The 15,542-nt window shown below is 37.3% G+C and overlaps 1 protein-coding gene across 20 annotated transcripts in view; it reads right to left on the bottom strand.

The window, feature by feature from the left end:
* The window catches only part of NRXN1 (neurexin 1), a 1,020,679-nt gene that overhangs the window by 581,710 nt on the left and 423,427 nt on the right, over positions 1–15,542 (bottom strand). For all 20 annotated transcript variants that reach the window (XM_064494502.1, XM_031466987.2, XM_064494491.1 and 17 more), the window contains one exon: positions 934–1,372. In XM_064494502.1, coding sequence (XP_064350572.1) covers positions 934–1,372 — 439 coding nt within the window. The remainder of the gene's footprint in view (positions 1–933; positions 1,373–15,542) is intronic.

Genomic DNA, 15,542 nt, shown 5'->3' with positions numbered 1-15,542 from the left:
CCTCTTCAATTACGAGAAGATAATTTGATTTGTTAGTGAGGACAAGCAGCATGAAAGCACTCAGCGAAGAAAGTAAAAGATATAATGCATGGTTGTATACCTAAAACAAATTGCTTCTCTCCCTCTCTCTCCTGGTTTCCACAAATGCTATTTCCCTTCCCTGGATGATTCTTGCCCCCACAAACCAAATGCTGCTCAACTCCCTAAGCCCTTTAATCCACTTCCAAATTTCAGAGTAAGTAAATGTTATTTCTTCAGGCCTTCCCTATAACATCCTCTCCTTTCTCCACTTCACACACACACACACACACACCCCTCCAGAAAAAAAAGAAAAAAGTGCAGCAAAAGGAAGCCAAAGAAATGAAAATTCCTGTTGGTGGAATTCCAAACCTCTTTTATCAGAAAGGGAAGCTATTTGGAAGGCAGCAGAGTTTTGCCAGTGTCCTTGAAATCCTACTGTACTGATTAAAATGTTTTTGATACCAGACCCACCTCGGGGAAAAAGTGTGCTGTATTAAACTAAGGATTTGATGTATGGATCGTTGAAATTTTTTTTTTCATATTTTGTATCTGCCACTTCAGACAACTGCAAACATATGAGAGATAACTGGGAATGTAAGAACCCCGAATTTTGTAATTTGCAAAACAAAATTTCTTGCAAGATTTGGCACTTGATTATCCATTTAATGTTCACTTAAGAAGCTATTCTAGAGCCATTTGAGCATTTGGGGTTTGATGCCCAACTAGGATGATTAATTAGTGCCTTCTGATTCTTATACGATGTGAAACAGAAATAATAACAGACAATTTCCTTTACTCTAAAGACAGAAATGCAGGAAATCTTTAGTATGTCTTGGTTTTAATTCCTTACAGATGGTGAGGAATGGATGAGATGTTCCAGCAGACAAATAGCATAGAAAAATGATCAATTACCTGATCGTCCGTCTCTCTGGAAGTCCACATGATACCATTCTCCATCATTCACCTTCTTCTGCAGGGCCTTGATTTTGATTGTCCCTGACCCCATGTCCAGGAGGAGGTAGAGGTGTCCATCCAGCATCTCGATAGCGAAGAAGTCAACCTTTATCATCTGCGGATGCTTGGCGTCTTTTTGGTGTCGTGGCTTGCCGTGACTAAATAAGATGAGGCCATTTGGCTCTGTTGTGCGGAAATCAAATGATATGGAGCCTGTTTTCTTTGCGTTCCATTTAGGCAAAGAGATGAAAGATTCTGGGGTTTCAAAGGTGATTGGGTCCAAAGTTGCAACGTTCTCACATTTAAATGCCACCACTCCATGGATCTTCATCTTAGGGTCTCCTTGCTTGGCAAGTCGAGATAATTCCAATCTTACATCATTGTTTTTATACACAACCTGTGGGTAGAGGATAGCAGTGAGAAACTAGGCATGTATTTTAATATTTAGAACCAGTTATCAGTTCATGTAACTTGCAAGTGGAGCGTGAAAAGGCATACAATGTTTAGTGCCTTTTGATGCATAAGACAGCTTTTTTAGCCAAATAAAATCCAGGTATCAATTCACTGCACATAACTATTCTAATCTAATTTCATTCAAATAATGTATACACACACACACACAAGTACCGGCAGTTAACTCAAATAACTTGAATAAACCTACACAGAGCTTTCATTATTTCAAGCACGTGCAACCTTGAACTTATAAATACCATTTGCTTTTGTTAGTTGGCCATTATGTTTTCTTTATTAAATACATAAGTTGAGGTTTTTCAGTTTTGCCATCACTACAATATTCGAAATTAGATACTTCTGTACGCCAGTCCCCGAAAGTATAGGATCTCTTCTATGGTCTATATATCCATGGTGCATATTAAGCTTGTAAAATAATCACAAGTGGAGGCAGAAAATATCCTGAATTTTCCCAGAAAAATCATAAAATATGACTACAATACAGAAGCTCTCTCTTGCCCTGCCCTACATTAATAACTGAATAGTATTAGGTAACTCTGGAACTTAGTGTTTACCCTAAATCCATTCAATCTATGTTACTAATGTTACATTTCACTTTTAATATATACAAATGTGAAACATCGTTTGTCCTGTGCCCTCATTTCCAAAGGCACTCCATCTAAAATGGCTGGATAGTTCTCACTGCTTGGTAATAGTCTTAGGGCTTTGGGGGACTCCAAATAGTACTTTGGACAAATCCACTGGCAGGGCTCACAACATCATGCATCTGCTATCACATCCCCTTAATACATCTGCAGCCCTTTTGACATAAGCATAAAGGGAGACTCATATCCTTTCTCTACAAATGCGTACCATGAATAATTACATTTCCAAAAGATGTAAGTCACACTGACTTAAGATTAAATTAGTTATGTGTCCAGATAACTATCTAAATTCATTTAAGAAGGCACTCGAGATTTCACAGAAGTCAACGGTCTCTAAATTCATTTATCTATGTATGAAAAGATATTTGTATAAAAGAAAAAAATTAGCCTGTGTCTGACGTGTGCTATAAAGTTAATCAGGTCAACGCAGCTCTTATTTCTGCCAAACCCATGGCCAGCTGAGCCAACAGTTAGTGTGGTGTGGCTGATGATAGGGTTTGTTAATGGATATTTTATTTTTCAGAGTGATTACGAATGCAAGGTCTGCTATCAGACTCCCTGAGTTCAAATTCCGGCTCCAGCATTACCTAACTATATGATACCTAAGCCTTCTTTACAGGAAGATAATACCTTACAGGATGGTTATAATGATTAAAGCAGAAAATGCATGCGAGAGAAATCCATATAAAAGCAGTCAATCCAATGCCAAGCATATTGTAAGATTTCAATAAATGTCCACTACAACCAACTGCATGATAATAAATATCACCATCTCTTTATCATCATCTGTCAGAACAGAGACATTAGTTCTAAATTAATCCATTATGAGAAAATGTTTAGAAATTAAGCACACATATAATTGATGCTTTTTTTTACTTGATTTGTGCCAACTAAATAAATCACGTTTTTCAGTGCTAGTCCTGGTTTTTCAGTTTACCTTTATCTTGAAGAAAGATTACTAAAAGAATACTATATCTCTTATTCTTTGAACAAATATGTATAATGGTCTAATAAGCATCTATTGACAACAAGAGAAGAGAAAATGAACTTAAGCAATAACCAAAAGGAATTAAATTAATTCTTAAGTATACTTCCTTGAAAAGAAAAAGAGCTTTTATGCCTTGGGAAAGTTGATTTAGGATTGCCTTTCTTTGAAGATCTTCAGAAGTGAATAAAACACTTTCCATGGATGATTTTCCAGGTTTTACAACCTCTCACTATGATTTCAAGCTACCCAAACCTTTTTTTTTTTTTCCATTTTTCCTGCTGATTTATATTTTACTATTTGGAGATTCCTTGGACATAGACATTGATCAGGAATGAGTATCTTCTGGCCCAAAAGATGCAGATGATAGTGCTGATTAATGCTACTGCACGAAACAGAACCACAGAAATGGAACTGGATACTTCTGACACGAGCAAGTGGTTCTAAGGCTGGGTATACTGCCTCATGAGTCTCGAATCAGCTACTGAAAAGTTGAAGAATGTGGAGTTAGCGTAATTCTAGGTGAGAATTTCCACAAGAGATTTATAATCTCATGAGTGAACTGGGTGCCCTGGTGATTCAAGGAGGTTCAGGGAGATGGAGAAGAAAAGTTAGGATTCTCTAGATAATAGTATTTAGGGTCAGTCATGCACTACCGCTCCCGCTCGAAAAAGGAAAATGAATCTCCACCAGAATTTATGCTTTACGCAGACAGAAACCTTGCACCAAGATCAGTGCCTCGCACAGAGCTGACAAAACAAATACTTGCTGAGTGTTGAATAACATTCTTTCTTCACTACTTTTAAACATAGTCCCCAGGTTATAGATTATTATTAATAACAACATTTATAAATATAGTGGACCCCTCTCATAGCCTAGCAGTAATTTTTGCCTGTTCCTCTAGGAAAAGGTGGAAACTTATGTACACGTTAAATTATAAATAGCAAGCTGGCCTATCACCTTCAAACTCATTTTGTGGGGTGTAAATTACTTTAAACATCAAAAACACCCGAGTTAAAATTCTCCAGAAGTAGCATCATTTTCCTAGAAGAACTATCTTGAGAAGAAGCATGATGTATTTTTTTCTTCTCATTTTGTAATCTTTGAAAGGCAACTCTAGAAGGCAGAAGAGCAATTTGGGATAGGCAGGCTGACAGCGCTCAGATCTACACTACTACTTCATCTGGCCTAGATTTCATAATCACCTGACTTTTCTAAAGTTAGATATTCTCTTAAAATGAACTGACTATATAGTTCAATTACAATTATAAGGGGTAGCCAGTAAGCACTCTGAATCTTCTAAAAATTCACATGTAAGCCATTTTTTGCTTCTTTCTGAGATAATATAGTTCTCACTTACAATTATTCGTATGTCTTTTTTATTTATGTTAAAAGTTGTAATTTATTTAATAGTGTCAACTTTCAACAAATATCTAAACACTTTATCACCTTAACAATAGACGGTGATATTTGTTGCACACTCACTTGGATCTGTTTATAGAATCAAGATTTCTTTAGGGATATTGATTTTGGGGTTCTTTTTTTTGAAGACTAATTGAACATGTTGAATTTCACTTTCCTTCTTCATAGAATTACATCATAAGTCCCCAAGGAATGGAACCATAAACAAGGCCTCAGATTTTTCTTATTTATTTGCTGTTTTCTGATTGTTTGTTTTAGCTGCCTTATAATTTCCATACATTGCTATGATGCGCAAGAATAAGAGTGGTATGTTTGTGTTTTTATCTGCCTAGACTTGAAATCTCAGGTAGACAGTCACGGAGTATTGTATCTGATCTTGATAATCACCCTCCAAAGGCAGCGGGGATAAATAGGCTGAAGAACAGAAGTTTTGGTAGTCTGGATATAGACTTAGTTTAATCACAAAGTTCTTACCTAAGTCAAGTTGCCTAATCTCTCTTTGTCTCAGTTTCTTAATTTCTAAAACAGACATCTGAAGAGGAAAGGCAGGTCAAATCCATAAACCCTTGAGCTTTTTCCCCTCAATGTCTGTGATTTGGGGCAAGAGTAGAAGATGCCCTATTGTTCCTTCTCTCTTTCTGGCTTTTTCCCAGTTTTGTTTTTGTGGTTTTGATGTCAGAACATTGTTTCCTCTTCTGAGATCTATCAAACCCTAACCCACTAGTAAAAAGAATGTTCACTACATCTTCAGATACACAGGCATGCCTCAAGGATTATATCCGTCTAAGGTCTGTATAGATGGTATGGAAGAACTGGTGGCTGATAGATAAATCTCTTTCCACTGGAGGTACAAGTGTGAAATAAGCAGGTCAGTCGGAAAATATTTGCCACTCAGATCATGACTTTTTTTGTTGTTGTTATCAATATGTTTCAGCTTAGAAATCTTAATGGGGCTCTTGAATTCATTTCATTAATGAACAGGTGTTGATCAAGGCTTTTCGTATGCTAATGGTGAGAGTAAGGAGGATGAGGAAATGAACACTGAAGTCAGAGTCAAAGGTCTATGCAGAGATCTAGACTCTGGCATGACCCTCCCTGAGCGAACAGGAATGATTCCTTTTAATCTGAGTCTTGGTTTTCTCTTTCATTCTTGGGAATAATAGCAAATGAGGCCTAAAAATCTGGTTCTCAGGTCAGATTTCAGAGAGAATCCCAGCTCACCCTCTTGCAGTCCTGTGACTTTGTGGAAGCCCTTCAACCTTGCAGAGGTTCAGTATTATCTGTAAAATGGGGTCATAATATCTACCACATTAGGGTTATTGTAAAGCATGAATTATGGTTCAGTTAAAATGCTAAGAACAGGACCTGGAGCAGAATAAGTGCTCAAGTAAATAGTACCTGCCCTTATTAATGTGGTTGTTATTATTAGGAATAACAATGCTTATTATTCTTACAGTGAATTAATGGAGTTATACAATCTAAATGTTGTAACAAGGGTAACAGCTAACAGGGGACACGGTAGATGCTTGGTGAGTGTTTTAAAGTAATGAATAGAGCTGCAACCAGCAGGATCAAAGAGATCAAAGCAGATCAGGGCTTTCTTTTTTATCCTGATAAGCTACACTGTAGTTTGTATACTGATGGTGTTCTTCATAGATGAGGTTTCTCAGACAGAAAATGTACACAGGAAGCTGGTGACCCTGGGAGTTTCACTCGTGAGAGGGTTTTTGTGGCATCAAACAACACCCACCCCACCACCACTGAGAGGGAGCAGGATCCTGTGGCCACCTGCCCCAACCCTTGCCTCTTGTTTATAGAAAAGCTGAAGTCTCCCAGGCCTCCCTGGGCCCCAGAAGAGGAGGCTCAAGCAGTTGACTAGGACAAGCCTGCAGGCATTCAGGGATGGCAACGACTCTGACCACCTCTTTCAACGATTAACTGAGGTTATTCCTTCCTTTCCCTATAAAACCTTCCTGGCTGAATTTTGGAGACGGTTTTTTTGCGGGGGATGCTGGGTCCACTAGATTGCAGGCATTCTGATTAAAAGCAACTTTCCTTTTTGTTACCAAGGCTGTTGCTCCTAGGATCATACCCCTTCCCTTCCCTCAAACAGAAACCAATTACTCTTATCTAACTCTCAGGAGGCAGCTGCAGAGAAGAAATAAGAACTGATTAGAACCCACCCAGTCCAAGACAGTGGAGGATTTGACTTCCAGTGGACACTGAGCCTCATTAGATGCTCACTGTAATATATTAGCATGCTAAAAGACAAACCCACCGGTGCCCTGAAGTTGATGATTGCCATGACAACAACTGGAAAAGCCCCTACAAGGACTGAAAAACTCAAACAAGAACAGATTGGCTCTATCACACCCTAAACAAGGACATGATGATGGAAGGTTCTCGTAAAAGTCCACATGGCCTGACCTGGCTGGAGCTGTCTCTACAGCGCTCCCCACTCCAGCACCTCTTCCTCACTGGAGATTTTTCCTTCCTTTTCCCTTCTGAGCAATAAAGCAACTGTTTATTTCATCCCTCTGCCTCTGATGTGCAAATTCTTTCATGGCCGGCAGCAAGAACCCACACTTTGGTGGGTTTCCTAATTCAGGGGTCCCTCCAATCCACTAACACAACCACCACCATAACAAGAATCCGTTCAGATTTACGGAGAGTTTACTTTCTGCCAGGCCCTGTTACGAGAGATTTATATGTATTAGATGTTTACTCCTCATAAGCATCTAGGAAATAGATAACATGATCCTATTTTATCAATAAATGTGTTGAGGCACAGAGCTCACTAAGTGTCTTTTATCATAACCATGTCTAGCACTTTGTTTGAATATCTAATGACAACTTCAAACTGTGTCTCTGTCTCAGCAGGACATTTCACTTAGTTGCTAAGAAGGAGATTCACAATCAAATAGCTATTTGCCACCATGCAAAAGGATGAGTTTGTCACAAGTCACATTTATACTCAAAACACAGTATTTTTCCTTCCATTTGTTCTGATTAAAATATCTCTAAATGAATCAAGTATCACAATTAAGCAGAAGAATTTTTCATGTAACTATGGATTAAAATGTCTCTTCAAGCCCAGTTTAAGCAGAGGGGCTTTTTCTTTGTTTCCAGGACTACAATGTAGTTTTCCAACAGGTATGTCATTTAGGACATTATATATATATATATCTATCTCTATCTCTATATATCTATAGATACATGTATGTAAAGACACACAGTTCTCCTTTGGAATCTGTGGGGAATTGGTTCCAGGACACTCCCCTCAACCTCATACCAAAATCCACCGATGCTCAAGTCTCTTAAGTAAAATGGCACAGTATTTGCATATAACCTACCTACATGCCCCCATATACTTTAAATCATCTCTAGATTATTTATGATACCTGATACAATAAATGCTGTGTAAATGCAGTGCATGGCAAATTAAAGTTTCACTTTCTGGAACTCTCTGGTATTTTTTTCCCTAATATTTTCCATCTTTGGTTGGTTGAATCTGAGGACGCAGAACTCACGGATATGGAAGTCTGACTATATTGTAAAAGTCCGTGAAGTTTAAGGATTAATCTAAGGGGATTGGTTTCGTTTTAATTTTTGTTAGTTTGTTTAAAAGGCATTTAATGTTTCTACTCTATTAAGAAACAGTCAATATTTCAAATATCCAAATTTAATTCTTCTCTTCTCCTATCTGTGATCTGTCCATGCACCACCTATTTTATATCAATGTGCTTATTTCAAAATACAACCAAGAGTTAGCCAGTAAGTGAACAGTACAAGGGCCACTCAAACAAGTAGGGAGTAAATGGCATTTGTTTTGCCATGACCTAGATAAGAAACAGCTGAGAAAAGGACACAAATTGCATTACAACTTTCATCCCTAATATTAACTTATCTATTATTTTTAAATGATTTTTCAATCCCCACATTTTCAATTTAATCAGATAAGTGTTAGGTAAGGTACTGAAGAAAATGCAACTGTAATCACTTCTCACTGCACATGCCCAGTCTAATAAAACATGGTCCACTGAGAATAAACCAGTTTAATTTCTCTTGAATATTTACTATGTGTCTATATATATATATATAGACATATATATATGGATACATATATATGTAATGAGTAGAGTTTATACATTACCCAATGTAAATGTGTTTATATGTAATACATGTCAAACCCGCTGTCTCTGATGTCCAGAAAAAATAAACACATATATTAAAATAGATTGTACATCTCTAGATAAATAAGTAGACAATGCATATATATATACACCATATACACACCAAAATATAAATATACATATACTTCTATACATTACATACATTTGTATTAAATAAAATATTTAATAATTTCAGAAATTAGAGAGTTCTTGGCTAAAATATACAGATGATCTCACTCAAAGAATGTCTTGAGTCAAAAATGTCTCTGCCTAAAAATAAATTTTAGCACTTATAAGCTTAGCACTCCAAAGGAACGGCTAATAGCCAAAAAACAATAAAGATTAGCAAATTCAACAGACTTTCCTCAATGTTCATGCCACCATGAAGAGAGAATTACAAAGGCAGAGTGGAGGCAGAGGGCGTGGCTATCAAATGTTTTTAAGCATTGCTCTCATTATTGTCCTGTCATCTACCCAAGATCAAGTTTCTTACGCTAGTCATTTCCTTATACTGAGAGCCTAGCACAGAACCTGCTTACAATAAAAAGGCTAAGAAAAAGTCTATTGAACTTAATTGGCCAGGGGATTAATAGGATTTTAGCTTTTCTGAGGATGTCACATCACTGAGGTTTTCATCTATAGTTCAGTACGTCCACCGTGGCAGATATGCACCTGGATGGGTTGCAGGGACGTATCTGGTGTGGATGGGAGAAGGGGTAGCAGATGAGAAAGAAAGAGTAGGAGATGTACAAGCCTTGTGCAAGTGTCTCAACACCACTTTAAAAAGGAGACAGCATTGAAGAAATTCAATTTATTGAGAGTTACATAAGGCATTTGTAAGATAAGAGGGGTTTTGAGGGGAGGATATGGTCCCCCCTCTATTATCCAATCAATCCTGTTTAGAGATTATGTGCAGATAAAATTTTCAACTAAATTGAAACTTCCCCATACCAAAATATTTTTATATTGTAATAATAATAAACTAATTATGGAACGTGAAAACAGACCCCAGTAGCATCATTTCCCAACAAAGGCATATGACTCATTTCATCTGAAACCAAAAATTAGTTGAAATTTAGAGAGGAAAAAAATAGTATTTTGTTTAAGCAATGTAGAGTAAGAAATATTTTTTTGCTTAGTTCCAAATAAGCATGACAAAATACATCTTATTCGTAAAAAGAAGGAAAAGGAAAACCCTCTTGCTTTGTCCTTCCCTCATTCCATCATGAGGGAACTGCCTAAAGTTGGTAGACAACATTGGTTGCCATCTGTACAAGTTAGACTAAGAACTAAAAGACTATTGTTCCTGGGTTAACAGCTCTATCAAAGATGCTTTCAGTGGCATATGGTTGTGTAGCAAAAGAACTTGAGTTCCATTACATAGGAATGCCTCTTTTTCTCACATTAAAGATTCAGTAACTCAATAATGCCTTTCAGAAAAAAAAAAAATATATATATATACTTATATAGGAAAAATGAACCACAATTGTCAGTAATGTGAGATTTGAGACACCAACTTAGTAAAAGAAAAAAGCTGAACACTAGGTCAATCCTCTTATTTTCAGATGAGTAAACTGAGGCTCACATAAGCGAAGGGACTGTTACGGTTGTCATCAAGCTTTGATCATGAATAAGTAAGTACTGGGGATTTCAGGGTTCAGTGCTTTTTCAACTCTGCTAAAAAAAAACTAAATAAATAGAACAAGAACCATTGCAACCACAGCACAGGCTCATCGGAGGCTCCTGAGCAATTACAAATGAAGAGCAGCTGTCTTCTCTGCAACATGGTGGAAAGGGAACCGTAACTGATTTAAAGGCAATTCTAACTTTTAAACTGTGTTAGCTTCACAATAAGCTGATGCTCAAATATAAAAATAAAAGTCCTGAGGGGAAAGCATCTCACAGTTATTTCCCCCATTAATGGAATTTAGAAAGACACTGAAAAAGTTAACTAGAAACAATAAACTTGCTATGTTTACTGTTATTTTGCAACTAAGTGATGAAGATATTTTCAGCCTCAGTCTTTCATGATCTTGCAGAATGTAACACACCATAAATTAGGGTTTAAAGCATCTATTCCAAGCCAACAGATGCTGCTAATAAGGGCAAGGCATGTCTGCTTTATCCAAAAACTTTTTAATCCTCTGCCAGTCTCAGCAAGGGGATAGTAGCCATTCTTATATTTTATTTTTTTAAGGGAACCTATCTTCCCATCAACCAGAAATGGTACCTTTGATAATAACAAAATAATGGCACCAAATGTTATGCCTAGTTTAACCAACTCATGTTCTTTTGCATCCCTAGCCTCATGAGCTCAGTGAAGCCCCCTCCATCGCCTAATTTTACATTTTTCTGAGGAGGTGGACATCAGTATACAATGTACCATTTAATATATAGTGTACCATTTAGTATATGTATGTTCACATGTACGCATGGGTATATATATAATACCATTTACTGCAGATAGTCTGTCCTTTCCCCACTATTTCACAGTGACATGGATACGGTGCACTGGTGGATGCTGTTTTGGATATGGCAAAGTTTCAATATTGGAATCTACTATCACTTTTTGGTTGTGTTCATCACTTCTTCACTTAGAAAGTCTTCCCTTAAGAGAGATTTGATACATATATTTTCAGGTAAAATATTTATTCCTTAATTTTAAGTGTGTGCATAACTTTTTAATATTTTTTGCAAATATTTGTCTTCTCTTTTAGGGTGAAAAATTCAAATTGAGTCCCCATACCCAAGTAATAGTTACTTATTTGAACCAGCACAATTTTTAAATAAGTCTTCTTTCTTCTACTGATTCGTAAAGGATACCACATATTAAATTCTTACATATACAAGGTTCTATTTCCGAGCACCCTATTTGGTTTGATTGATCTGTTTCTATTTTTTCTTGATCCAGTTCCACTTCATTTAATTATCATAACTTTATAATATGTTCTATGCCCCTCCTACCAAGCCATTTACATTAATTATTCTAATAATGTTTATACATTGTACCATATAAAGATTTTTGCTTTCTGCGTGGATAAGATAAATACATATAATAGAATTATTGAAGTTGTTCTGATCTAGCTTTCTAAAATGCAGCACACCAAAGCTGGTGGCAAATTATTTACTCAAACTCATTTAAAAAGACTTCAGAATAGCAACAGGAAATTATATCTTGCTTAGAATTACATACCTGTTACTATAATTATTTATAAAGTTATTATTCATAAATGATTACAATAATTTTGAATTTAACACATCAGCGATTCTGGCCTCATGCCAGAAAATTACATTATTTGTCAGCTGGAAAGTAGACAGAGAGAAATACAATCAGAAAAAAATAAAACAAACAAACACTGAATGCAATTATAAGCACACTAATTCTTTTCCAGTAATCACAAGGCCCTGGTAGAGCTTCTTGCAGTAAAACACCAGGAGTGGGTCACCAGCTCATCAGAGAGATTTGCAGGACAGGGTAAATGCCTATCAGTGTGGGAGAAAGCAAAGCATCCTCTGACTCCACTTCAGAGTGGCTCTCTTCAAGAGGCAAGACCACTTGCCTGAAGAACACAGCTGGTAAGTGTGGAGCCAATAAGAGGTGGACAAGACAGAATCTGAATGCCTGACTCCACAGTGGGAATATATCATTTTTTTTCACTTCTCTGTCCATGGTACTGTTTTTATTGTAGTTAAATTGCCGTCAGCAACAAAAACGGTGGGACTCAATTGAGCCTCCAGGACCTGAGATTTCTTCCAGAGATGGTTATTGCATTTGCGATTCCTCAAGTTGTAGGAGTCCCCTTTCCTGCCCTGGCTGCCAGCCTTCACTTCTCAATCACACCCCCACCTGAGAAACCTCAAGGGAAACAGAGGAAGCTGACATTTAAGGCAGCCAAAGCTGCTGTTTTTAGCACCCGGGATGAAGAGATTTTGCAAAAGTAGACTTGTTCCAGAGAAATTTTGTGTAAATCTCTTCTGTAATTTTAATATTATCTGATGGAGGCAATGCATGGCATGATATATAGATATGAATATGGATACAGATTCAACCAGCTCTGCTCTGCTACTTAATTAGTTACCTTGGGCAGGTTCCTTAGCCTCTCTGAAGGAGTTTCCCTCTTTATCACAGGAGATTATTAACACTCATTTTGTAGAGTTATGTAAACACATAGAGTACTAAGTGCTTGATCTTGGCACTGAGCAAATAAAGAGTAGCCACTACTGTTACCAGTATGGTCTTAAACGTGTAAGATCTTAGATGTTATCATCTTAAATTATTAGAGGGGAATGTTTGTCACGTAAGGAAGTGACTGCTTCTCTCAAAAGCAAAGAAGCATCCTGTGAAATACGGAGTCACCCTTAAATCTTGTTTAAATGAATAATTCCCAAGTTTTGCAACTCTTTCTTATCTCTCATGAACTATACATTTGGAAAGATTTCGTCTACTAAACAAATGCCATTTATTAAAGAATTGTTGGATTTTTAAAAATGTATCAAAGGCACCTAAATGACAAAATGAGATAGCCTCTGTAATCATACTGAGTTGACAGAACTGTAGTCTGATGCAAATTGTTGTTTTATCTAGCTTCTGCTAAAAGTGGGTAAGTATGCAGCCTTGCCTAGTTTTGTGGAGATATTAAGCATATGTAGATGCTCTTCATTTCTAATTTCAGAGACCCTAAAAAGTATGCAGACTCCAGGTTGGGAACTGTAATTTTTCAATTATGACTGCTAAGCACTGGGGTATTTCTTCTTAATGCATTCTTTAATTATTTTCTTTGGAAGGTCCCGGGTGCTTCAAATGTCAGATGGGTTGTGCCTTTTGCCAAGGGTTGCTTAGTTAACTGTTTATTTAATGAATGGGGTTTTATGTGCTGCTGAATTTCTCATGGCACACGTTAGGAAATTCTTGGCAGCATTTAAATTGGAGAGCTGAGAAACATATTGGCTCTCCGGAAGCTCAATCAGCTCCCAGGCAGAGCAGGGCCTTGGCCAAGAAAAATCCACTAAAATAAAAAATACAAAGACCAAACTCTCACAGAACCCAAGGAGAACTGACTTTGGTGTCCAGGGTTCAATGAATACTGGATCTAAGTACCTCAGGTGGCCCATGAATGGAAGAGGAGTAACTGCTTCACAATTCTGGGAGAGAAATGGGAACAGAATCTCCTTGCTTTGGACAATGACAAAATGCTTAAATTTCTTGATTGCTTGGAAAATTCAAGTAGTTGCTAAGAAAAATAAAATGAATTCTTATATAATTTCTCACATGTTTCCTACTTATGGAGATCAGCCTAAGCTTATGTTTGTACGTTACTGAAAGATATACTCAGTTTATTCATTTGAATTAAGGAATAATTGATAATTGAATTGTTTTGTTGTTGTTTTACTCAGCATCCTAGACTAAATATCCAGATGGCTACATTTTTTAAATGATTTGGCTAGGTTCCTAGACACTGTGTAAGCACTGTCACCAGGTATATTTCCTGTAAGGACTCGGGACAGGAAAATGTCCTGAAATGTTATCTGGGATCTAAAAAGTTCCAAATCCATATCTCTGTGTGTGTGTGTGTGTGTGTGTGTATAACTCAACTGTACTACAGAATGAGAATGGAAGAAGAGATTTTTTCAAATAAACACTAATCTGAGAAAATAAAGATGGGAATGTAAGTATCTTTCAGAAACTTAAGATGAATAGCACCAGCCCACACATCATTACTGTAAGAATGTGCCGAGTCCTGCGTGTCATAAAGGCCTGTTGCAGTCATCTCCTCCCAAGTATGACCATCAGCAGCTCCTTCCTTCAATTTTCTGCACTCTGCCAGCCCAGGTCCCAACCCCTTTCCCTCTCTGGAAGAGCAGTTCTCTGAGTCAGCCCAGCTCTCTCTTTCTCTACTGGTTTGCAGAAGGCTCCCTGCAACCAGGCCAACTGGAAGCCTGGCTGGATCCCTGGATTCTTACCTGTTTGGTACCATTTTCTTGCTTTATTCAGAAATTAAGAGGACTGGGAACATCAGCACTCAGATGCTGATGTGACACTAGGCTGACTGGACACCTCTCAGGTGACTACTTGGACACGTTTTCCTCTTCAGGTCTAATCACTTAGTTGTCTCTGTATCCCTTGATTAGTTGGTACATTGCCTAACATAATTAATAATGTAAATCGTTACAGCACCTATAATCACCCATGAAGCCCCTTCTATGGGCTCCATGCATTTTTAGCTACTTACATAAACTCTTATTTCTCATGACAGCCTGGAGAGGTAGGCATATTAAGGCTCAGAGAATTTAAGTGTCTTGTCCAAACTGCACAGGAGACCAACTCAACAGTTATGATTCCAAACTTGCATGTGGTTTTTATTTCATGTTCCCCATCATCCCATGGGATACTGGCTGAGTTCTTGTTTACTCAGCCAGAATGGTCCTGGGTACATTTTCTCAACCTCACCATCAGTAAGTAAAGAGAGATTTTATGCCTTTTCTTCTACCAAGTGACTCATTTGACTAATTGTGACTTCTCTTGATACTACTGATTAAAAATTCCCCTTGGGTTCCATCCCATTCTCTTTCTCCCTTGATCTCAGGATAATTGTTCACACGGCTGCCTGATGGTTCTCTGATTTGGTGTCACACTTATTTTGTGCTCATTTCACTCTCAAGACCAAATTACCTGATCACGTTTTCAAGTGAGTAAAAAACTTGTTTTGAACTTTAAGGATTCCATGAACTAAGATTTTCTAAGTTACCCTGTAAATGGAAAACAAAAAATGAGACTTAGCATTAGTAGCAATGGCATTCTAATGGTCAGTTTCCAGGGTCTAGATTTAGATTTGGTTATTTTAGCCTCCTTTTTAAGTCAGTGAAAGAATAGTG

The sequence above is a fragment of the Camelus dromedarius genome, chromosome 15 (assembly GCF_036321535.1).
Source record: "Camelus dromedarius isolate mCamDro1 chromosome 15, mCamDro1.pat, whole genome shotgun sequence".
Taxonomy (NCBI): Eukaryota; Metazoa; Chordata; class Mammalia; order Artiodactyla; family Camelidae; genus Camelus; species Camelus dromedarius.
Note: the sequence above shows the minus strand (reverse complement) of the source record. Positions and strands in the feature narration are given on the sequence as shown.